Here is a 24,768-nt window from a genome sequence, read left to right on the forward strand (position 1 = left end):
TAAACACATCTTAAAAACAAAAAAGCAAGACATACCTCAAAGATCTGTGCAAGCTGCACTTCTTTATTTGAAAATATGGCATGTATACAGTGAACAGCTTGTTTTGCCTGATGAGGAGTGCCTCTTTTTGCTTTCTGATGCAAAATCGGAATTAGTGTTCTGTGAACATTAAACAAAATATTTCAAAATGCAATTTGCAATCTACAAAAAATAAAGCTCTTCACCTATACAAATCTATCCTCACTGTCTTACGATTCACATTCTTTTGAAGTCTGTTCAGGAAAGATCATAATCATAAAGTAAAAAGCAGGATGGAATTGTATTCAGTAATACTTGTTGAACATCTGACTGTTCACATTTAAGCACAAAAAGCCCACAGGGAAAAATCAAGCATGAAAGAAAATAATGATCAAAATAACGCAATTTAAGAAGCCAAACAGGAGGTGGTAGGAACCTGACAGGTTCAGCTAAGGTAAACACCTGGGGCTGTTACCCAAGCTTGGAAATGACAGGGCTGAAGGGAATCTATGAAAGCTAGCAATAACCATTAAACATCAGTGTGTTTATAGGCCTTTACTCCTTAAACTTGGTCTTTAGCTGCAATGTATACTCAAGTGAACAACTGCTTGGTTCTGAGCTTTTTCATTTGAATCCCCTTAAATCTATTTGCTGACCACAGAAGGCAAGAGCAGGGCAGAAGCCACTTCAGAGCCCAGGTCAAGGTTGGTCAGACTGTTCGGTTCCACTCATGAGAGCGCTGGAAGGCGAGAGATCATCGTCTGAGACACTAACTCATGAGGTTTACCACACAACTCACCCAGCAACTGACAGGAAAAAACAAAATTACCTAGAAAGAGTCTGAGAGAGAATCATCTAAAAGAAAATTCCTCGCTTTCTTGAAAGGTTCCATAACAATACAGCATTCAGTTCATGGATTATTTAGCATCCAGACTTCACTGACACGTTCTACATAATTGAGATCAGCAACAAGAGGTGGAAGAACAGTTTTCAGGGTTGAAGGAATGAATTCTCATATAATTTCCTCAAAAAACACACAACCCCCAAAACAAACAGAAGGCTCCCTAGAAAAATGTTAAGAGTATCCTGAAGTAGGAAAATGTCTCTTCTAAAACCTGTCAAGACTCAACAAATTGGATTAAGATCCAAAATAGCAAAGAACTTGCTAAAACCTAGTTAAAATAGGTTTATAGTTAAAATAGGTTTCAATGCCTAACCTACAGTTTTCATAGTGTAAATATGTGTACATTAATAGGACTTTGCCAAGCATTGATGCACCAGTTACCTCCTCACACCACAACTGACATATATCTGCAAAAGGTGAAACCTGACTTGTTTACATGCACCTTTAAATATTTACTTCTGCAAGTTCACACATAGTGCACAGGCTCTATTTGAGCATGGCCAATGATTCCATCACTCTAGACTTATATGGCAGTTCTTATGACGAAGAACTTGGGCTCCTGCTGGTGAACATTGCTTCAAAGGACAGCAAGCAGCCTGCTTGCTTTAAACATGTGGTTTAAAAAACCCAAAATAACAACAAAAAACAGGTCACTTGAAACAAACTATCTTGCTGATTATATCAAGTCTTCCGTTTATGATAAAGATTTCTGAATATACAAGATCTGGAACATCTACTTGTCCTCAGACTTTTTTTTTTTTGTGTCAGTGTAAACACTAACCTGGTTTTGGCTTTCAGAACATTAACCTGACTCGCTAGCAAACCATGCCAAAGGCTAACCGTCCATTTTGACAGTTATATTTTTAAGTTATTTGAGACTGCACAGACTATACTTCAGCAATACCTGGCTAAGGCATGAAGCCAAAAGAAATGTCAGCAATACCAAGTCCTCTGGCAGAAGATGGTATACCCCAGCAGTGTGCAGTCTTCACTAAACTCTAGTAGAGAAAGTACAGACAACTGGAAGTACAGACAGCTATACTGGGAACTACACTGGCAATGGGGACTGCTGCGCTTTTTCTTTTCTTCACTCCTACAAATGTCTTAAAAGGAGTCTTGTATGTGAACTTCCAACATTTTTCTTTGGCCCAAAATCTGACTCAAATCCATAAAAATTGCTCAGGTTACATCTTCAGACAACTTCAGGTGTACACTGGTATGCACTTCAGCATGGTAATATCCAAAATGCTATTTCAATAAAGAAGAATTTGAAACTTGTGCTTTATAATCTGGACTAGTTAGTTACTAAGAGGCTAATTTTAAGGTCTTAGATGTTACCCACAAGGTTTTAAGCAGTCTGTGAATACCTAGTAGATTATGCAGCTTTAATCAGCAGTTAAAGCATGAATTGTATAATGAAGACTTACAGATAGCCAATTATTCTTTGTTACAAATTCATGCCTGCTTTTGGATCTTGTTTCCCAACTTGTTTCATAACAAACAGAGCTGTTAACCATCACAGATTATATTTTTGTTCCTTACAAAGACAGAAAAATTGCATGAAGGGCAGATATGAGTAGAAACGATGCCAAAGAATTGTATCTTCACCATATTCTTGCTGTTGCTTATTTTGTAACCTGGGAAACATGCTACACACTGCTTTTAATGTGTCTATTATAAGAAGATTTTTAAGTACCACCTACCATCTTCAATAAATACACAAACATTGCCAAAACACAGTATTTTAAAAATGAAGAGACAGAAAGGTAGTAAAAGAGTACAAAATGATGGAAGAGAAGCTGTTCATGTTTACAAGACTATAAAGTTAATTTTAGGAGCAACATACTGAATAAACGATCAAGAGGAAGAATTCCAGGTATGAAAAGCACCACATAAAGAAATATACTCACGATCTTATCTGCGGCAAGTCTGTTTCTATTTTGTGACCCGTGTTTCTGAAAATCTGTATGGCTGCCTCAGCTACCTTATCATCTTCCATCCTGAGGCACTGAAGCAGAGACTCATAGGTCTCTGCAGAGTGGAACGAGGTAGGATGTGTAAAGGACAGAACCTGCAGATAGACATTAAAACAAAGGTGTATTTGTTCACGGTAAATGAATAATCAGAAAAACAAAATTATGGCTGTTTATGAGTATTACCATCAACATCAATAGCTATTACACACTCATATGAGATTATTACGTTCAGTAAATCCATTCTGGAGAATGCGATGCTAAGCATTTTCAAATAAATTAATCTATGCTTTGTTCTTCAGGTCCTCCCCTCCCCCAAATATTTTATAAGATATTACATTACTTGAATATGTAAATGTATTTATTAAAATGAACATTTATTCAAGAGTATTCACGTACACTACAATATACTTAAGAATGTTTTTTTCAACTTAATTTAACTGAACTGAAATCTTAACTTCTCCAGAATCTATACTCTCTGAGCAGAAAAGAAATCAAGGAAGTTATGGTACCTACAAACAAAACAGATTACTGGCCTTTTAATCTAAACCTAGTGAAATATAACACATTCTGTTAAACAGTACAAACATCAAAAAGAAACTAAGCATGCAGAGATTCAACGCAGGACAAGAGAGAACAAAAGCTGCTCCCAAAGTAAAACTATATTAAGTAAAGTTCAGACAATGTAAGATAGGGAGAACAATGAAAAGTTGCCCGTATTTTGTGTATTCTTTGGATTTATCTTAAGGTTTCTTTGATCAGAGCTGCCCACTTGTGTGAGTATCAGTGTGTGAAATAACATTCTCAAAGATATCCACATCACAGCAACAGGATCTTCAACCTTGGCAGATTTCTGAGTTACATTACTTCCTTGCATACTTCATATAACTATTTCTACCATAGTTGCCATTACCAAAATTGGTGTGATGTGTCTCCATAAACTCCACCTCATTCACTCACACTTCTGAAAACTCTCACTTGAATTATGCAACCTTGCCCTCCTCTCCCTCCTATGTTTTATACTTCCCTTTGTAACATATTGAAAATAAAGTCTCATCAGTGAACTGCCAAATCCATCACAGATGTTTTCCAGATATTTCAAATCCTTCTTTCTACCCCAGCCATTTCTCATCACCACTGAGAACACAAGTTCCCCCATCCCCCTTTTTTAGCCTCTGCATAACTTGGCTCTTGAGTTTATTGCTTGCCCTCCTTCCAGGTTCACACAGGCCCTGAAGAATGTACCTCTCCTAATTTCACCATTTCTCTTCCTCTCACTTTATCTCTGCCCTTTCTTCTAAATGACTCCCCTAAGCAGAAACCAATTTCTACTTTAACATGTGTATTTCAAGTCTAGGCACACTTCTCAAAACATAATAAAAAAAAAAAAACCAACCCAAAAAAAACCCCCAACAACCCATCTCTTTCATTATTCTTTTCTCAAGTGAGTATTAAATAACTAAACACATTCATACATTGAAAAAGTAATTACCTAAGTAACTACTAAAACCATGCTAACATTAATTCATTAGTTTATACTACTTTTGTCCCTTCCATTTTGAACTATAGCTGCATTAATGTAGATTACCTTGAGAAGTTCAAGTCCTGCACGAATAGCAGTATCAGGACTTACACCCTCCTCTTCATCATCAGCTGTCCCCTCTATGGATTTATTCATTAGTTTTACTAGTGCACTGAAATAAGAGATACAAAAAGAAAAAAGCAAATGAATATGACAAGGTACACAGATTACTTGGTTTTGACAATAAATAAAGGGAAGGCAATAGTTCATTATGGGGGAGGTGGTGTGGTGTTTGATTTTTTGGTTTTGTTTTGTAATCAAGGTATTCCATCATTCCTTTTCCTTCTGACTTAAGCTTTACACAAACTTAATTTTTTTTGGGGGGTAGGGGGAAGGAATAAAACAAACAAAAAACCCCAAAGAAAACCCACCATGTTGGCAGCATTCAGATAAACACACAGTTGCATGAGTTTCAGAATGTAATTAGCTTGCCAGACAAGTCTCAAATCCAAACACTCTCTTACACAATCCCACAAAAGCTAATTAATTCAACTGCTATATGCAAGACTGTTGCAGTTAATTAAGTGAAAATGATGATCATAATTTTCACCAGAAGTTCCACAAATAGCAGTTTCACCAGGAACAACTACTGTATTTTTTAAAATCATGTGCAGACACCACTGCAAAAAAGCATTAAAAAACCCCACAAAATTGCATCCCCTGCAAGCCCAGTCACCCAGGCTGCTGGAAATGAAGACATCTACATAAAATGTTTATTTTAAAAAAGCATATTTTTACTTCTAGGACAGATTAATCTAATTCCCAAAAAAATACCTGCCCCCCCTTTTTTTAAACTCCTCCCCCTCGTCATTCACATCATCTTTATAATGAGTTAGAATGATCTCTGAAACTTACCTAATGGCTTCTGAGTCAATATGTACAGGGGCAATTCTTTCCAAAAGAAATTTGACCATTTCCAGAAAAGGATTTGTTGGCTGCTTAGGATTTGCAAGTTTCCGGGCTATCTCTCTCTACAAGAATGTTAGATACAAACAAGAATTGTACTCATTTTACTTACTTCTTAAGCATGATAAAGCCACTTCTTCTAACCCCAGATTGTTACAAGTGAAACATATTCTAAGGGGGACTGTTATCTCCAAATCTTTCTTTATCACATTATATTGAAAACAGACATGCTTTACCAAACTATTTGAATGTAAGATGCACTTAGGTTCCTGCTTCATTTAGAAGAGTTCTTCCCAGTTTTTTAAAGACTTGCAAGCCAGATCTAAAACAGAATCAAGGGAGACCTAGGTGCAATGTAGATGCAATTTAAATATCTACATTGGCAAGAGTAATCCATAAATCTGTAGACAGCCCTGTTGTATGTTTGGGGGTTGGAACTAGATGATCTTAAGGTCGTTTCTATGATTCTATGTGTGAGATTTCATAAGCAACAATGAAAAAACAGCACTACTTGCAGATGTGCAGAAGCACTACACTACCTTTGCTACAACAGATGTTCAGACCCCTATGTACTTGCTTATGAATGTTTTGGATCCAAACATGTGTTTTTCCCCTCTGAATGCCCCAGATGTCAAGAATACTAAATTCAGCTGCAAACTCAGCAGAAGGTGGACAAGAAGTTATTTTTTGTTTTGAACATAAGTCTAAAAATCTCTCAAAGAAATGACTTCTTGACATTCCTTCTCCTAAATGGCTGAATGCTGCAGACCCTACAAACTAGGAAATTGTCCTCTTACGCTAAATTATTTTCAGGAAGAGGGAAGAAACATTCCTCTTGAAATTGCATCACTGCATTCCCAATGATCAAAATTTCCTAGCTTAGAAGGAGACATACTTTCTACATCAAGTGATTAGGACATAGTTCTTAAGGTCATTCTGTTCCCTTCCCTGTACAATTTCAGAGCCACTAGACAAAACCTAATATGCAGATGGTATAACATTTGGTTTGTTGGTACTCAGAAGTTTCACCAGTGTCAGAAGACAGTTTAGGAACCACAGAAGAGACACTTAGAAAAATTAAATTATTCTTTTAGACTTCATGCTTCATGCTCGTATTTCCAGGAACTAATAAAGCTAATGTTTTCAACAGGAAGCAAGATTATGATCATAGATTGTATTTTCCATTATCTCTACAGGTTAATCAAAAAGGTATTTTATGAAAATCAGAAATATATAAAAATCACATTAAGGCAAAAGAGACCATTAACTCCAAAGAACTGGTTTAAGCACAAATATTTGAAGTATGGAAGTTTCCCTTTTCCATTTCCTTACCACACAGACGTCTGCCTGTTTACAAGAACACGTAGGGCTAATTAACAGTTCAAGCTGGGACCGAAGTTTCTCATCATCACCCAGAACCTGATTGAATTTCTTCACAAAATCTTGTGCTTTTCCAGGATCTGGAAGGTTTTCTGTACAATTAAACACAATTAATCATAAGATAAATCTGCCACTTCAGTATGCCAAGATTCACAGAAATACAATTTCTGGGAATGCTGTAATAATGTTTTACAGAACTTAACAACACTTACTTGCTATGGTCATCAGCTTTCCAAACATGGCAGCACTGTTTGCTTCTGACTGAGGACAACAGCAAAAAACAAACAAAGAAATCAGTGATATCTCCTTTATAAAAATATACCTTTAAGCTGATCTGTTAGTTCTCCAGCACTACAGTTTAGTCTGCAATCTTAGTTTTATGTTTCTATTTTAAGAATGAGAACTAGAATAGCATAACAGCATCATTAGCAGCTAATACACACAGTAAAAGGGGAAAAAAAATCTTCTTGCAATATTGAAGAACTACAAAAATTCACTAATTCATGTAACAAATCAAAATTAATTGTTGGGAAAAAGCCTCAATAAAAACCCCCAAACAATCCCCCCAAGCCCAACTCCACACCAAACCCCCAAAGCAATGCCCTTCTATTTAAAGTTGCTGGTACTTTGAAGATATGCTTATAAATAAAATTTCAGTATAAATACTCAAAAACTTTTGTTTTCAAGCAAACAAATAAATCATCATGTCACAACATACTCCACTCTCAAAATATGTTGTAAAATAAAAACCAAAAAAGGTCAAAAGCAGACAAAAAAAATGCTGATTTTTTTTTCCACTTTTCCCAAAGTTCTTGACCAGTAGTATAAAATAAAATTATAAACTTAAGGAGGCCATATATATTTAAGCATTACTGAAAGCAACTTTACTTAATGAGAACAGGACATTTTCTACATATAGAAATCAATAGAACAATAAATTCACATTGAACAAATAATAATAGTATTAAACCCCCTCCAATAAATTAGTCTAGCAGGTCCTTTGTATAAGGTATTAATATTTTCAAAACCGTACAGTGGGTTGCTTATGCAAGTCTAGTAATTCTCGTACGTGACTCCTCAGCATGTTCTGGCACTTCCACATCTCATTCAATGCTCTGCAAAAGCGCAAAACCAGAAAAGCTTACCCATTTATCCATGACAAGAACATGCTGGATGTAACATAAATAACCAACCTTGTTTACTAATACAAGTGCAACATCTGCTAGGTACAATCAACACCTAACAAGTATTAAACAAACCTGTTCCAAACAAGGTGGAACTGATTTTCTCTTTTTACAGAACATCCCCTCTCTCTACAAGCATTATTCTGCTTGGAACAGTTTCATGTATGTGGGACAGCCACACACACAAATCATCTTGAAAACAACATTTTCTGACATAAACCACAGGCAGTATAAATAAGAATTCAGTTACAGATAACTTCATCATGGACCCTAATATAGAACAAATCTAGAATTCATTACTTGCGCATTTTTAACTCTGCATTATTCTCACTGCATGAAAACAAATGGATAAAACCAGTCTTCAAATATCAAGGTATCTTTTTGTCTAATGGACATGTGGATTTTGTTTTGAAAAAAATGTTTCGAAATACTCTTGCAAATAATGCTAACCATCAATTACTTATATTTTTATTTAAATCCTGATAATACAAGTAAAATGATACAGATGTTGGAAAAGGTGAGAAAGCCAAGTATTTCTCAATAGAAACTATACTCACTTGACAGCATTTGGATCCAAGCTAGCATACAAATAGTACAAGCACTTCATTCGCTCTTCAAAGATACTGAGCAAAGATTTTCTCTACGAGTAATCTGTAGGAAAAGAGATAAAAACTGTACATGTCCAAAAGTGGTGATAACTTTCAGACATCTGAAAAACCCAAGAAATATCCAAAGTCATTGAAATTAGATTTCTCATCAGAGAAGACAAAAAAGTAGGGGTCTTTTTCTCATCTGTAAAGATCTTTTCCACTGTTGATAGAAAGATTAGCAAGAACTGCTTCTTGAGAGCTTTTCCATGTTCTTTCATTTTCACCTCTAAGAGGGAGTAATTGCTTTATGTGTCACCACCCAAATTCTCTTTTTCCTTTAGGCTCCGAGAATCATCCTTTGTTCACTCTCATACATAAGACAGAGGGATACAGAGAATAAAGAGCCCAAATAGAGAAGAAAGAATAATGAGTCATTTAAAATGTTTTGCTTTTTTTCCTCAGTTTTATCTTAACTCTTCCCTCAAGGATACTTCAGATTCTTACTTTTCCTCCCGCTTGAGTTACATTCTTGTATCCTAATACAGGAGCTAAAAATCAGCATTAAAAAGGTAGAGAAAAAGGAACACCAAAAGGTATACAACAGAAGCATCAAAAGGGAAACTAAGTGAGAGCAGAGCAAACCAAACCAGCAAAAAGTCTCCAATTATCTCCTTTAAAAAAAAAAGTATATCTAAAAATTTAAAGTTTTACATAAAATACAAAACTTGAACTACAAAATACAACTGTACAGTTCATTAATTATCATCCCCCAAATTTAATCGATAGCAATGAGAGCTGTGCGCAATGTTCAGCTATACAATCTGATATTTATGGACAAATACTTTGTGCGCTTAATTTTACAAACTATTTCACCATGATTCCCAGTAAGTACTCTGGGAGTGCCTTACACAAAGATCATAGAAGGTAGCACAGGTCTCAAACACTTTATTTCTGCTCAAAGAGAATTCCAAGATGAATGGCAAGGCAGAAGAATAGAAGTATGATCATGAATATGGATACAACTATTTCAAGGCACTCTGTTCACATTAAAGAAAACCTGGCTTTCTGCCTTTAAACATACATAAATACACATTTTACTACTCATGGCTCCAAGAACTAAATTGCTTGGGGATCTTCAGATCCCAGGTGACTCCATCTCTGTTTAACATGCTAGGAGATTGGTGGCATCAGCGTTATCTCAATTTATGAACATGGCTCTAGCCCATGTTTCTACAGACATGTAGAAACATTCCCTTAGTGACATGGTTTAGTGGCAGACTTGGCAGTCCTGAGGTAAAGGTTGGACTTGATGATCTTAAAGTTCTTTTCCAACCTAGTTCATTCTCTGATTCTATTCTTTGTGTTCTAGAAACTGCCAATACAAATGGGGAGACTGTATCATGCCTTTCCTGGTCCATGTTGGTTAGGTAAAGATTTACAAATAGGGAATACCTCCGGGTCACACTTTTCTCCTGTAAGGAAAGTCACTGGCTAGCATATCAAGAGTAGGTAACAGGCCAGTGTTTAAGATGTGGTTATATTACTCCATTCCCTATGTGTTTGTTGTAAGACAAAGCAGCTCAGAGCACACAGTTGATAAACAGTTCTTACAGCTAGTTGTTTCTCAATCTTGAGTAGACATGCACATCATTAGTCAAGTAACATCAAAACCATTATAAAGTGACAGTTAAGGATGTGTAGAGAAAATTTGTTCTGTTCCACTTCAAGCCTGAATAGTGTGTGATACTGCACAATTACTTTTGAAAGAACTAGTGTTATCCTATGCACACAATGGGAAATACTCCAAGGCTCAGACAGGTGTTCATTGTTACTTTTTATCCTCCTCCCTCATTATGGAAGGAAAACGCGCTAGACTTGGCTAATTATGACCTATGCTCATGTGTTTAAAGGATTGGATGGACTCTGTCTTAAAAGATCATAGCGCATCTACAGCTCTTCAGGTGCTAAAAGTACTAACTTTCTAATTCTGAAATCTATGACAATGAAATGTCATAATTATCACCTGAGATGGGGAAACCAACCCAATGGTGTGACTGAGCAAGAACTTCACTGTCAGCCTAATTAGAATGGAAATTCATAGAATCATACAATAGTTTGGGTTGGAAGGGACCTTCAAGATCATCTAGTTCCAAGCCCCCTGCCATAGGCAGGAACACCTTCCACTAGTTCAAAGCCCCATCCAATGTGACCTTGAACACTTCCAGGGATAGGGCATCCACAACTTCTCTGGGCAACCTGTTCCAGTGCATCACCACCCTCACAGGTACCAAACTGAACTAGAGGAACACCCAGAAACAGTATACAATCCATATCTACTAATGAAAGACCAGATTCAATGGCTTAATCAGACTCTCAGAAGAAATAATGTCAAAGAAACTCAGCTTTGATGACAAAGTCTTTGTTTAAAACTCCTTGCCTCACTTCCCTGAAGTGTTCTGCATTTCCCATGAGCAGAAACATTGAAAACATCTGCACCATTCAGTATGGAACTTTTGATTCATTCTCTGCTCACCCCCAAACCTGTGTTCTAACAGCAAGCCATGAACATGATAGAGAAAAACCAGAATGAATCTATCAATGCAAATTAAAGCATATTTAATGTCTATACATATGCAGAATTAGCTTTGTATAAACTATGTAAAGACTTCCTAATTTTTCACTATTTGATACTTCTACCTCAGCAGACTTTCAGTGTAATTATGATCAGCCAGATGAACAAAGCAAGAGCCTTCACCGCTGCAGTGGTAAAATTCACTATCATAACTGGCAACTGAAGGAGGCTATTAGCCTATTCATTAGTCGGTAAGACTAGTCACTAAGATTATGAAACATACTGAGGTAGCAGACTGTACAACCGAGATGATAAAAAACACTGTGAAGAAATTTCCAAGTCTGCTGTATTAAAAATCTAGGCTGAAATTCTTTGTGTGATCTCATAGTTTGGCTCTCCTTATGAAAGCAAAGAATTAATAGTGAGAGTTGAAAACTATCTTCCAGAACCTTGGCCAAAATACTTTTCTATAAGCCAAAATGTTATTTCAAAAAATTAAAGGGACTGAGTGACAAAACAGGTAAGACTAGACAACAGAAGAAGCACCCTTCTTCAGCTTTTGTTCTACCTAAAGGGTCCATTTCTACATAGTATATGAAAAGGAGATGTCTGTACATGTACTGTGGTACATAAATGCACAATGCCCACAGATCACGGATTTTAACATTGTAGTTTCTAGAAAGTAGCAATACAAACAAGAACTGTGCATAGCAAATGCAAAATTTGGCAATTTCTTTCCATGCAGTAGTTAATTAATGACCATTTACTATCATCACAGTAAACAGAATGAACACATGACTGGGTAATGCAACCACCCTGAATATCTTAATGATATGATATGATAATGAAATACATCATACTTAAAAAATAAAGAATGTGATATAACAGCTTTTCAGGATAAACACGTATTTGCAGAGTATTTCTTATCACTATAAAAAATTTTAAATTAGGGAGGCTTAAGTTGACTCACTTGTCATCAATGCTATTTTGATAATATATGTGCAAAAGTTTATCCTTTATCCAGCTCACTTTCTCTGCAGCATCTTTTCCAGCCTCGGCATGAAGACAGTACTTCTTGTATAGCTGGGCAAGCCCCATCATAGCTTCTTTTCTTACTCGCCACTTGTGGGGGAAGAAATAAAAAGGAGGTGAGGAAATGGTTTTGGTAAATAATTTGGTAAACACAATAAAGATGCAGAAGCATGAAAACAGCTGTATTCTGACCTCCTATACTTAAGACACTTCAAAAGCTGAGAAATGCTGTTTAGAGCCTCTAAATGAGAATTTGTAAAGACTGCATAAGGGGTTTCTATCCTGTACTATGCAGATTAAGCATTGTCTGTACAGAGGAATCCAGTAATCGTCTGTGCTGAAAGAAGAAAATCTGGGAACTAGTTTGTTTAAAAGAAGTACAGCTTAACAGCTATGCCTGAATAAGTTCCTTCTTCAGCCAGTATTTGGAAGACTTACCTATTCAGAGATAGACACCAAGCAAAGGTGGCAGCTTTCTTTCTCCCCATAGCCTTACGCTAACTTACAGCACACTTGACTAGAAATGGGAGATCCGGAGCTTAGGCTTAACTAAACCTGATAGGGCTGGAACTCAGGTCACTTCCCAGAACAGTGGAAAAGGCACTTCTTGTTGAAGCCTCAAAGTAACCACAGTAAGACTCCTGGGATCCAGGAAAAAGCCAGACTACAATATCCACAGATGGAGTTCCTGGGTTTTCATCCTTGCTTTTGGTGGTCACTACTTTATTACCTCATGTAAACAGGAAATGTCTCGTTATTAAACACTTTAACAGACAAGATCTGTAAGCTCTCCTATGCTGACTTGTGCAAGGAATCATACCAAAACAGACTGAGGATTAATCTAGACAGAATAGTGTCTCCCACTGAATGATTTATACAGACAACCCCAGCAGAAACTTGTTTTCCCTCACCATTTAAAAAGAAATGCATGAAATGCAAACTGAGATAATTTCTTCCAAAACACACCAGATACCAATTTTGGTCTTGAACTCCAATGACTACCAATACTCACATCATTTCACCCTATCAAGTATAAATGTAGATACTACTATTCACACAGTGCATAATTTTTTAATTCTTTTTTTTTTTTTTTTTTTTTTTTACACTGAGGGTTTGTTTTAATAACGCTAGGTGATACTGCAGGTTTAATTTCTTAACAGTTTTACTGACTGACTCCCTTTTCTTGAAGGGCAAAGAAAAGAAAAATCTTGAAGATAAAATGCTATGTTAGCACAACAGCCTTGGACACCACTGGCTGTTGGAGTAAGTTATATCAAGATGGAAAAAACAGAATTGTGTTTTGGTACAGATTTCTTAAATATTAAAACCACAACTAACACGTCAGTGACTTTGACAGTACATAGTATAATACTCTGTTTTCACAGAAGAGAAAATGTTTAGATATAAATAGATGTAATTGTTCAACTTCTCTGCAGAAATTTGTTCACACCCAATGTGATCTACAGCACATTTTAAAGAAAATATAGATCTAAAAGAGGAAACATTTTCAGAGAAGTATTAATATCTTAATGTGTTCAGATATACCCTTCCAATACAATCAGATTTCCTATGCAAGACAGGAAGGATGGCAAAAGAAGACAATGGATTAAGCACTGCAATGAATGATTCCAGAAAAGTTAAGCCTAAAATGAAAGCAGAGTACTTAACAAAGGGTTGTAAGGAAAGAAGGTCTGGAGTGTCAATAGATTTCTCATCACTGAAACTGCTGTAGAGAATATAAGTCAGAGCAGACAGAAAGGCAGTTTCAGGCAGAAGATGAGAAGATGGGAGGCACTGGACAGAATCCCTTACAGAATGCTTTGAGACACCATGGAAGCAAGTCACTGAACAGGAGACACAGGCTGGGAGTGGGGGTGGCGGGGAAAGAGGAAGATGCTACTGAAAATTAAAGCTCAAATGGCATACAGTAGGGTAAAAGATGAAGGCAAGTGAAAATAAAGTGGAAAGTGGAATGTAATAATCAGTTTAAAAGGGAGCTGATCAACAGACATAGCTAAGAGAAGTACTATCCTGATTTAATTAACTAACTGATTTTGACAGTCTTGGCTTCCCTGGTTAACCAGCATAATTAAACTCCCTCACTGAAGACTACTGGGCTGAGTTTTAAAAAAAAAAAACCTGTTACTCAATTTCAAGACAATCCCATACCTGTTGCAACAAGTAACCTATTCCTTCCATAGAGTTAAGAATAACAACATCTAAAAAATAAAAAATAAAAACAAAAAACCCCCACAAACAAACAAAAAAATCTTTCTCCTTCACCTGGAAAAAGCCACTGGTTTTTAGCACACACAGTGAAGGAGTTATCAAAACTAACACATGCAGAAAAAAATGAGTAGAGAGAAACAGAAAATGGGAATCTGTTCTTACAGCTTCTCATTCTATAGCTTCTGACTTCAAGCTGATGAGGCAAAAAGCCTGTTCTCACAAAGAGACTAAGTCTCTAGATCACAAAGGCTGCTGGGAGAAAGTCAACTGTCAAAACTCTTCTCTACATTTTCAGGTTCTTAAGGTTACTCCAGCATAAAGGAAAAAGTACCTGAAAAATTTTTACAAGCTTATTCAAAAAACAGAATTTTTAAATGTCTCCTGAAACTAACTACTCTGAAAAGTGAAGTCACTGGGAAGACCCTAGAGACAATGCTCCAATGAAAAATTCCTCACCATTCTTACCAAACACTGGATTCCAGTTTTTGGAAGGCATCTGTTCCCAGAGCTACTTTTCCAACTGGAGGACCAATAAAAATTGATTTGAAAACTATAGATGTTAAGAGGGGTTGTGTGTTTGGGTTCTGTTGTTGTTTTTTAATAACTGTGATCAGTGTGCAAATGCCCACATAGATCGAGTTAGTCAGGATGTTTTCTAAAAAAAAAAAAAAAAAAAAAAGTACTGTATTTAGCCACAAATTTTTGCCTTAAAGAAGTCATTAGACTATCTTTATTAATACTGTGCCAGTTAGAATATTGCCAGGAGAAAAAAAAAAAAACCAGATTAAACAAATGGTATAACAGAAGTATTTAAGTTTAAATTTTCACATCATTTTATAAAGAAAATAGGCAGAATTGAAATAACAGATTAGTGTGTTTAAACAATCATCATTTTAGTTCAGCTTGTTGGATAAATGTTCTTTTTATAGAATACCTATACTCATTTGATAGATGATTGTAGGCCTGAAAAGAACTAGATGAAGTCAAATTGATGAATGATCACTTAGGAATTTGCAGTAGATTTGTCCAGCAGAAACCTGGCTACAAGGGGTAAATGCATAATATAATTGAGTTCTTTTAAGCAAAAGAATAATTAGAATAGGTATAATGCACTCTGTCTGGAAATGCAAAAATCCTACGCAGAAAATATAAAGACAGTTACATGGACAAATCAATGTCCCCCTCCCAAACTGGAGAAAATCCTAAAGAAAAAGAACAAAAATTCTGTAAGTTCCTAAGTCCTCTATACGTGCTTTATAACACTAATAATATGTACAAAGACATGCCATATTGTTATGGTCTACTTCAAATGCTAATATTTGTTGTATTAATTCCTAGTCAGCCCTCAAGTTTTCACTTCTCCTCAGGATGTATTTTCATTAAAGCTCTCTCCAGAGATTTTTATAAGAGAAACATCAACTAAAGGTGAAATTATTCTTCACTGGTGAGGGAAGGCACCTAACCTTGAAATTTAATGTATTGTCAAACCTTGAAATTTAATGTATTGTCAAACCTCTATCTGGTGTGAAATCACTGAGTCAAACATACCAGCAACATTAAGAAGTACCAGACTGGGTTTAAGGCTACATAATCCAAAAATCCCTAGCTCCATAGAAGTAAGTACTACAGTGGTGCAACTGCCTGCACTCTTACTGATGGCAACATGCTAAAGTAGAACAGAAACACTGTATATAAGACGCAGTAACTATCATCCCATCCTGACTAGATGAGAGTCCCAGTAGGAAGCAGTGGTTACACTAGAAGTTTTTAGATCTCACAAATGATGTTTTGGACATGTCTGTTTAATGGCTTAAAAAGAAGGAAGGTGGTCTTAATACCTCCTGAGAAACATGCAAGGTCAAGCTGCAGGTACAACTAATTGAAGAGCTGATTTATAATAAGAAACATACTCAAAATCACCATTTCATTTTGTGCAAAGACAGACATTCACTTCTCAAAATCCATTATAGTAACATTCTCATTTAAAGAGGGGAACATAAAAAAAAGGAGAAAATTATTTTAAAATAATTAAATTAACTCACTAGAATGACAAATTACAGGAAGGATGCCCCCCATCAAAAAGGAACAAGGAGGGGGGGGAAATAAATAAATAAAAAGTCAACGTTGCTACACAGCACAGAGAAATCTGCTCTTAAAACATCCCCCTCCAAAGAGCATGAAGCCACATCTGAAAGAGTTTAAACAGCAGAGAGTATAAGCTCTGGCAAATTGACGATAAATCCTTGATGAAGCATGGCAAAAGTTTCAGAACCGAACTATTAAAAACATACTAGTTAAACATCTTCACCAAAGCCTCCAGAAGCAGGAAGCCTTCCAAAGCCTTTTATAGGGCTAGGAGACAAATAAGATCTATTCCAGGAGGTCTGAAGAGCCTTCTTATGGTGTTATCAGAAGACATTTTAAAACAAATTAATAAAATGAGCAGTAACAAAATCATTAAGACCAGGATCCTATAGGCATTTGAAATGATATACCTAATACTAACTTACGCTGCTATTGCAATCTGTCAATAAACAGATTGGACGCAGCAAATGTGAAAGAAACCAAAAGGTCCCAAAAGGAACAGAGTGCCACTCACCAGAACATCTGATTTTGAATGAGCAAACAGGTTGAAACAAAACAGTAACAACAACAAAGAGCAGACACTGCTGAAAAATGAAGTTATGGGAATGAGTCATTACACTTTACATAATGGGAAGTTTTGTCCAAGAAAATTTAAATTTTAGCAGAACCACAAGTATATCAGTAAAATGCATTAGAATCCCAAAAACCTTCCATCAAAGTCTCACACCAGAGGATATTAAAATAAAAATGCTGTTGTGAATTAATTATTAACTAAAACATAGGGGACGATGACAATGGGTGGAAATAAATGACTGGTTTTCACAATGGTGGGAACAAAGGGACCTATTGATGAAGTCAGAAGGGAACTTGTAACACTTAACATATGAAAAAGTATTAGAAAATTAACTGAACAGTGTGCATAAAGTTTACTGAGGTAGTCAAATCTGACATTATAATGAAGAACTGCAGAAAAATGTCATGCTACTGAATTGTTATAATATGAAATGAAAGAAATTCATTTCAAGGCCACTTGCATTAACTCTGCATGCATAGTATTAGGCAAATGCATTATCTAAAATTATTCAGGAAAAATACTGAAGTCAACATGGATGTTTTCCAAAACTGCTCTATGCTCAGAAATAACATAAATGACGGAATGTTAAAGAATAAGAAAACAAAAATTATCATAATGCATGTACACAACACAGTGCACACCTTAAATGCCATGGCTGAGTCTGGTCACCTTGGTTCCAACAGGATATATAACAACCAGACAAAAATGATCAGAAGTGTGCAATAATCAATTTGTGAGGAAGTTAATCAGGTGACTTTTCAGCTTAGAAAGCAAAGATGTGGAGAAGATAAGGTATACATATTTATTAATCATAAGTGGGTCATAGTATTTATTATTTTACATAATGTAAGAACAAGATACCCTGTGAAATTATTGGACAAGTTTAAAACAAACAAGTGAAGTTACTTTCTCCACAATGCATTACACTTGAATTTACTAATGCAAATGCCATGGATTTTTATAAAGTCCAATTAAATTAAAAAAACAAACTTGGTAAGTTCATGGGATAAAGCTCCATTAAAAGCTATGATTAATGTAATCAAGCAGATTTAAGAAATCCTTAAATCACAAATTGCTGGAAGCCAAGACTGACCACTCTGAGAATTCTACTGGGCTATAGGGACCTTTGGCCTGAATGTATGTACCACTTGTTATGTTCTTACAACATGACTGTTCCTCACAAGTCAAATGATCTTATTTGCTTGACACTTTTTATTCCATAATTTGGAATCTACATTAAGATGTTCTGTAAGAAAACTGGTTTTCCCCCACAGCATTCTAGTTAATAGCCAACTCTAAGATTCTGCATTTCTGTGGTGGCTTTTTTTTTTTGTGGCTTTTACCAAATTACATTAGAAGCAGATATTCCTGAAAATGAAATACTAACACTTACCCGTTTGTCTAGCGTTCTTTCCCTTACAAAGCCAAGCAGCTGGTCATTGACTAAAGAAAGATCTCTCTTGCCCGCAGTAATAATTGTAACAATAACGTCATGTCGAATGGCTTCTTCTGGGTCATGTGATCTAACCTTCAAATATTCTGTTGCGATCAGAAACAATGAAAAATGTGGCTTTTTATGTAGATATGACATATTCCAATTTATTAATAATGTTAAAACAATTAAATGACAATCACATATCACAAGCATAAAATCTATTAGACACCTAACTGCCTACAGGAAACATCTGCTCCAGCACTACGTTAAATATAAAGCAATTATATAACTGTAAGTATCAGAATAATATAAAAGTGCACAGCTTTTATAATAACCTTACTTGCAACAAGTGAAATAAAGCCAATGAGGGTATACAAAAAAAAAAAAAAATAAAGGGGAGGTGGGGGAGTGAGAATAGGAAGAGCAGACACACTTATTCCCAAAGAGCCAAAAAGGCAAATAACTGAAAAATACTGACAATTGCTGTAGGTTAGCTTGCATCAGAGAGCAGTATTTTCAGTTAAGCCTGAAATTCTGCTCATAGTGGAAAAATGACACTGAAGTGAATGAAGAAACTTCATAATTTTTATAAGCACAATGGCATTTTCTAAACTCTCTGGAAGAGAGTACTGGGGAACACACTGGATTTTTTTAACAATAAATCAAGATGTTGCATCAGTATTTGCTTTGGCTTGCCAAAAGTTTGATTAGAATCTGAAAATATTTTAAAACTCATTCTGCAATGGGTAACTTCTTAAAGACTGATTCTGGCAAAGTCCACACAATGTCACACTCCTTTATTTCTAATAGCTTGCACTTGTCTTCAGCAGAAAGCAATTTCTCAATAGTCAGCTCTTCCACCCAGCACCAAGCACTGGACTTGATACATTTTAGAACTCTAGAGCTGTGTATAGAAATAATTACATTCTTCCTTGCTCATTCCTTAAATTATTCTAAACCCCTGTATAAGCATCTCACCAGTGAGGTCTTTTGCTAAGTCTGGATGGTTCATTAAACAATGACTGGCGAATTTCACACTCTCTAATCTCACAGGGACATGGATATCATTGAACCTAGAGGGATAGAAGACGATGAATGTTAATTTTTAATTAGCCTTTCAAATCAAGATTCTTCTCTATGTAGTGACATGTGTTGATAGTATGTTACATTAACTATTAGAATACTTTTATATGGCAAAATAATACAAGAGAAATGTTTTGTATTTACCTCCATAATGTACCTCAGACAAATTTTTATGTTATTTTGTGAAACTAAGTCAGGACTAAAATTAAGGGATGGATATACTAGATATGGATGAAATTGTTTTTTGTCCATTGACTTTTGAATTCTTCTCCATACACTGTTAATCATGTATGTGTGTGTATATTTATACACACACAAACGAAATTATAAAAATATACACTGCCATGTAACATGTACCATTTGAAAACATTCACTTTTAAAAACTGATAAGTTTCTGTATTTACTTAAAAGGAAATTTCTCTTCACTCAATAAGTTAAATGCCAAAAAAACCAGATATAGTTGCAGATATAGCTGGAACAGCACAAAATTTCAGACAATGCTGGCATAGCTATTATGTGATTTCTGTTATATATGTAATGTGCTATGTATCTAACCTATACTCCCATAGCTGACAACAATATAGCTGCAGTCCTTTAGGCTTCTTCATTCTAAAATACAACTATATGCAAGTCTCTGCTTCAAAGATTTAACAAAAGAACTTGTTTAAATACAAATAGCTACATCCTCTAAAAACACAACGAAAAATGCACTATCCCAATATTCAGGGGGAGAAAAAAAAAGGAAAGAAAAAAAAGAATTGAAATTCAGAATTCTATCTCAGTTTCTCTCACCGCCCAAGAAAGCACTGCCAAAGAGGACGATTTTGTGTGGCCAGATCAGAATCTTTGGAGCCAAAGAGTTTAGCCAGAAGTCGAACAACAGCCAAACGTTCTTCTCCGTCATTGCTCTGAAAGTCAAACAATTAAAAGGAAACTGTAAATCATTACTTGTAATATTTTAGTGATAATTCCTGGCTTCCTTTTCCTTCTGCTTTTGTAAGTTAGACTAAAAAGCGAGTTTAAAATAATTTGTGGTAATTCTTAGTCTCCCTAATTAGATTAGATGAATATGAACAAAAATACACAAACAGCTATTTAGTTAACATATTACAGCCACTGAATAGATGGCTGTGCTTTCAAATTCCTTCTCTTTTTGGAATAAACACCCACACGCAGTAGTTTGAATAACATGCATCCTTAACAATTTCAACAATGAATGATCTTACTTTTGTTTTAAAACATACTTTAAGACTATTTTATGCATGTAGAAAAGACACTAATTAAGACATTATAAATAGATGTGCACTAACAAAAGATAAACGTCATTTCACCAAATACATATTTCTTGGTTGTTTGTTGCCACCATACCCTGTATGTACATGCACATGCAAAGTTATTTCTCTTGTCCATGTACAATCTTAAGACAGACAAACCAGGATAAATTCACTATTTTCAAGGAGTCAAAAGAAGCCTTATTAGCTGATTATGAAGATCGGGTAAAATATTTGGAAATACTTCCTCTACTGTTAAAACATCATTTCACAAAAGAAAATTCTGCAAATCAATACTGACGATGACACACTTGCATTTCATGAGATAAGCCAACCAAAGCCTTATTACTTTATAAATTCCAGCTGAAACCCAAAGATTAAGTACATATAACTTTTGCATTAAACCACATGAATTTGTCATTCTAATGATCATCTATTTTGTGTGCATAATACACATTTGCAAGCAGACAAAGCACACAAGTGTATACAACTTTCCAGTGTCCTTCCTTTCATTTTAAAGATAAACGTAGTCTCAAGCGATAACTATAAAATTTTTATCCCTCCAGTAGGACACTTACTAAATCTGCACTCCTTAATATCCACACAAATTTTACCACTTGTTAAAAGCTATATTGTAACCTACCTTCAGCTTGAATTCAAGCTGTGGCATGACAGAGAGCAGTAAGTGAGGATCTATGGCAAAAAGCTCTTGTATCAAGTCAAACACATGTTCTGATAAGTCACTTACTGAAGACTTTCCCAGTACCAGAACCTGGTTAAAAAACTAGAATATAAACAATATTATTTAGTATGTTTTCCTTCATGAATGCAAACTCTATTTAAAAAAATTATTTTAATGTAGTATCATACTTTCATTCTTCATACATACCTTCTAATGGAAGGTACTCAATGCATATTTTTTGATTACAACAAAGTACTTCACCCTTGCAGTTTTGGCTCAAGCAAACTATCCTTCATAGTACAGTTCTGTTACTTCCATCAAGATTAATTCACGGTAATTTGGCAATTCAAAATACCAATACCCATCTACCCAGCAAAATTAACAGCAAATGAAAGAACTGTTAATTTAAAATGCATATTCATCCAATAGAAGTTGAGAAAAAATTACTATCTTATTTTTAATTTTCTCATCACTTCAAACCAATCCAAATGGAAAATCATCAAATGTTGAAAAAGAAGCTTCTCTACTTTTAATTCATTTTAAAGAATGTTAGGTGACTTTATGATATGTCTTGCGATATTGACGGTAACGTATCAATCTTGTCAGTGATCTAACAGCAAAAAACAAGGTAGCCTAAAATATTAATAATTTCTTTTGAATTTGTTAAATTTTAATGTGCTTGGATACTTCCTACTACTTCCTACTACATACTGGGAGTTAATAGTAATATTATTTGAGCAGTGCAAATGCTACAAAGCTATTAAACACTTGAATAAGAAAGTAAGAAGAATATTAAATCAACCCAAAGGTCATTCTAAGCACTATCCTCCTCCCAGCTATGACTAATTACAAAAGCTTAAAGAAACAGGGGAATTTGAAAGTGTTACTTGTTAGTGAGACTTCTTGAACTTTTAAATACTTACTGATTAATCTTTTATGAATTTGCCTAATTCCCTTTTTAAACTACTCTGACTTGTAAGAAATCTACTGGCTTTAGCACCAAGGAATGCAACAGAATGGACCAGACTACATCCCCCACAAGACTACATTCCCCACAAAACAGCAACAGATGTAGTTGCTGTTTTAATAGGTATAACATACAACATTGACATTCAACAAAAGGCACTACAGTAGAAGGAAGATTTGTAAGAAAACCCTCAATTCTTTTACTGTTTATGACTAAAACAGTTTAGGATGGGGGAGGGGGTGGAATCTAGTGAAATGCTGGTAGTTTGAAATGGTTCATCATACAGCTTGGTATGAAATGAAGCTGTCTAGTTACTGGACATATGAAGTACTAACAATTCCTTTTTGTTCCAAAAGGATTTTTTTGGTGGTCACTTATTTTCACAGCCCAGATTTAGGCTTTACTTTAGACTGAGATGAGTAAAAATTAATTTCCTTTTCACTTACTTGAAACACCTCACATACTACACCCAAGGTAGTAATATCCTATTCGGAAAATGGTAGCTGTATTGCAAAATGTATCTTTTATAACAGCCACTTTCAAAAAAACAAACAAATCTCCAATAAATCAAGACAGTAACAAGAACACTTCTTAAATGTAGGTAACATGAATTAATTAATTTACATACATTGGCAATACATGGTTCAATGGTCTGGACCGTCCTTTTCAACAGGACTTTTGCAAGATCAAATGCTTGTTTATTAAGGTTCTGAAATAAAGAAAATATAACAATAAAATTTTAAAGAGACAAACTATTTCAGGTGACTTTACTTTTCTCTCCCAACCTTGAAAGACCATGACCTTAGAAAAATATGTTTTACCACCAATCTATTTGTTTTCAAGGCTGTTGAAGTTCAGTAATACTAATTCCACAACTACAGACTTAGAAAAATCTTAAAACTATTTTCCATACACTTAAATCTACCCCAAACCCGTCACTTCTGCACAGTCTTCTAAGACTTTTATCACTCCAGTTGTTACCTTTAGCATTGCATTCATATCTATAAAAAGTTTCCACGTGCAAACACATTAAAAATCTTGAAGAAACATTACCACACACACTTCAGTAATTAAGTGAAAAATGAACTAGTCTAACTAACTATTTAAATGCAGGTATTTTCCACTTCACATACTCATTAAAGGTATACCCTGTAGCAAAGTTCAGCCTTGTCTACAGAGTAAAACTGTGCACTGACTTCTCCATGCACTGTACCATATACTCTGAGATAGCCAAAAGCAAGCATCTATGCTTGGGCAAAGTTAGCTGCAAACTTTCCAAATAAACATTTGATTATAACATAACAAATCTGAACATTGTTTTTATGACGCTTGAGCAAGATAAGGATTGTAACTGCACGTCTGAAAAATGTGACTGTCCAAATCTGCACCAAATCCAATATGCAGTATCTCATCTCATCCAGAGATTAATGCAGCTTGGAGGAGGAGGGGGAAGGGTGGAGAAGAAAGGTGGATTAGCCGATTGCCCTGAAAATTACAAATGACTGCAGACAAAATACAGGTAAAGCCTAAGAATGACTGATTCTTGTAAAGACAGTATTTGGCAAGTCTACATTGAGAATGACTCCCTCATGTTCTTTTACCTAATGAGATGACAAACTGAAAGACAGTTCATCAACTGATAGCAAGGAGAAATAAATGGCCAAAGGCTCAAACAAATATCTCCTCAGTCACCACAGCACTAAGCTGATGTCTCATTATAGAAGACAGACACATACGTATAAGCTCTTCCCAAATTCAAAACAAAAGTTTCTCTCCAAATCGGACCACGATTAAAATCTTGTTGGCAGATATGTCTGTATTAAACTAAAGGACTGCCAACCTCATACAGAAAATTTATTTTCTTTGGATCTTCAATAAAGCTTCAAAGATTTCTTGCAATGAAGTTGTGTTGGCTTTGTTTTTTGGTTTGCTTTTTGCCTAGCCAGGCTTGCTGGAGCTCAAAAATACTCCGAACAAAAAAAAAAAAAAAAAAACAAACCCCAAAACCCCAACACCGCAAAACAAACAAAAACCAAGACAACAACAACCAAACACAAAGAACTCCCAAAGAACCAAAACAACCTATAAAAGAAATATATATTGATAAAATATGTATCTATTAATAAACCATAAACAAATAATCAATCTGTTAGGAGAGAAAAAAACCCAAAAACTTTAAAGCTCTGGATGGGCAATGCTACAGAGGATGCAGAAGAAAATACTGATTTTAATTACATGACATTCACGTTTTTAAGGAAAAATCTTGATAGTAAGAGTGGCAAGAAAAATATTCACTAAATA

General features: G+C 35.2%; 1 protein-coding gene across 1 annotated transcript in view; it reads right to left on the minus strand.

Moving 5' to 3' along the window:
- The window catches only part of PDS5A (PDS5, regulator of cohesion maintenance, homolog A (S. cerevisiae)), an 81,208-nt gene that overhangs the window by 20,934 nt on the left and 35,506 nt on the right, over nt 1–24,768 (minus strand). The window contains 15 exon segments of the mRNA XM_010020094.1: nt 36–159; nt 2,833–2,993; nt 4,484–4,589; nt 5,333–5,448; nt 6,716–6,855; nt 6,976–7,024; nt 7,797–7,878; nt 8,505–8,564; nt 8,566–8,598; nt 12,080–12,231; nt 18,423–18,568; nt 19,443–19,537; nt 20,340–20,455; nt 21,462–21,602; nt 23,096–23,176. Coding sequence (XP_010018396.1) covers nt 36–159; nt 2,833–2,993; nt 4,484–4,589; nt 5,333–5,448; nt 6,716–6,855; nt 6,976–7,024; nt 7,797–7,878; nt 8,505–8,564; nt 8,566–8,598; nt 12,080–12,231; nt 18,423–18,568; nt 19,443–19,537; nt 20,340–20,455; nt 21,462–21,602; nt 23,096–23,176 — 1,602 coding nt within the window.

Source organism: Nestor notabilis, unplaced genomic scaffold (genome assembly GCF_000696875.1).
Source record: "Nestor notabilis isolate BGI_N333 unplaced genomic scaffold, ASM69687v1 scaffold9768, whole genome shotgun sequence".
NCBI lineage: Eukaryota > Metazoa > Chordata > Aves > Psittaciformes > Psittacidae > Nestor > Nestor notabilis.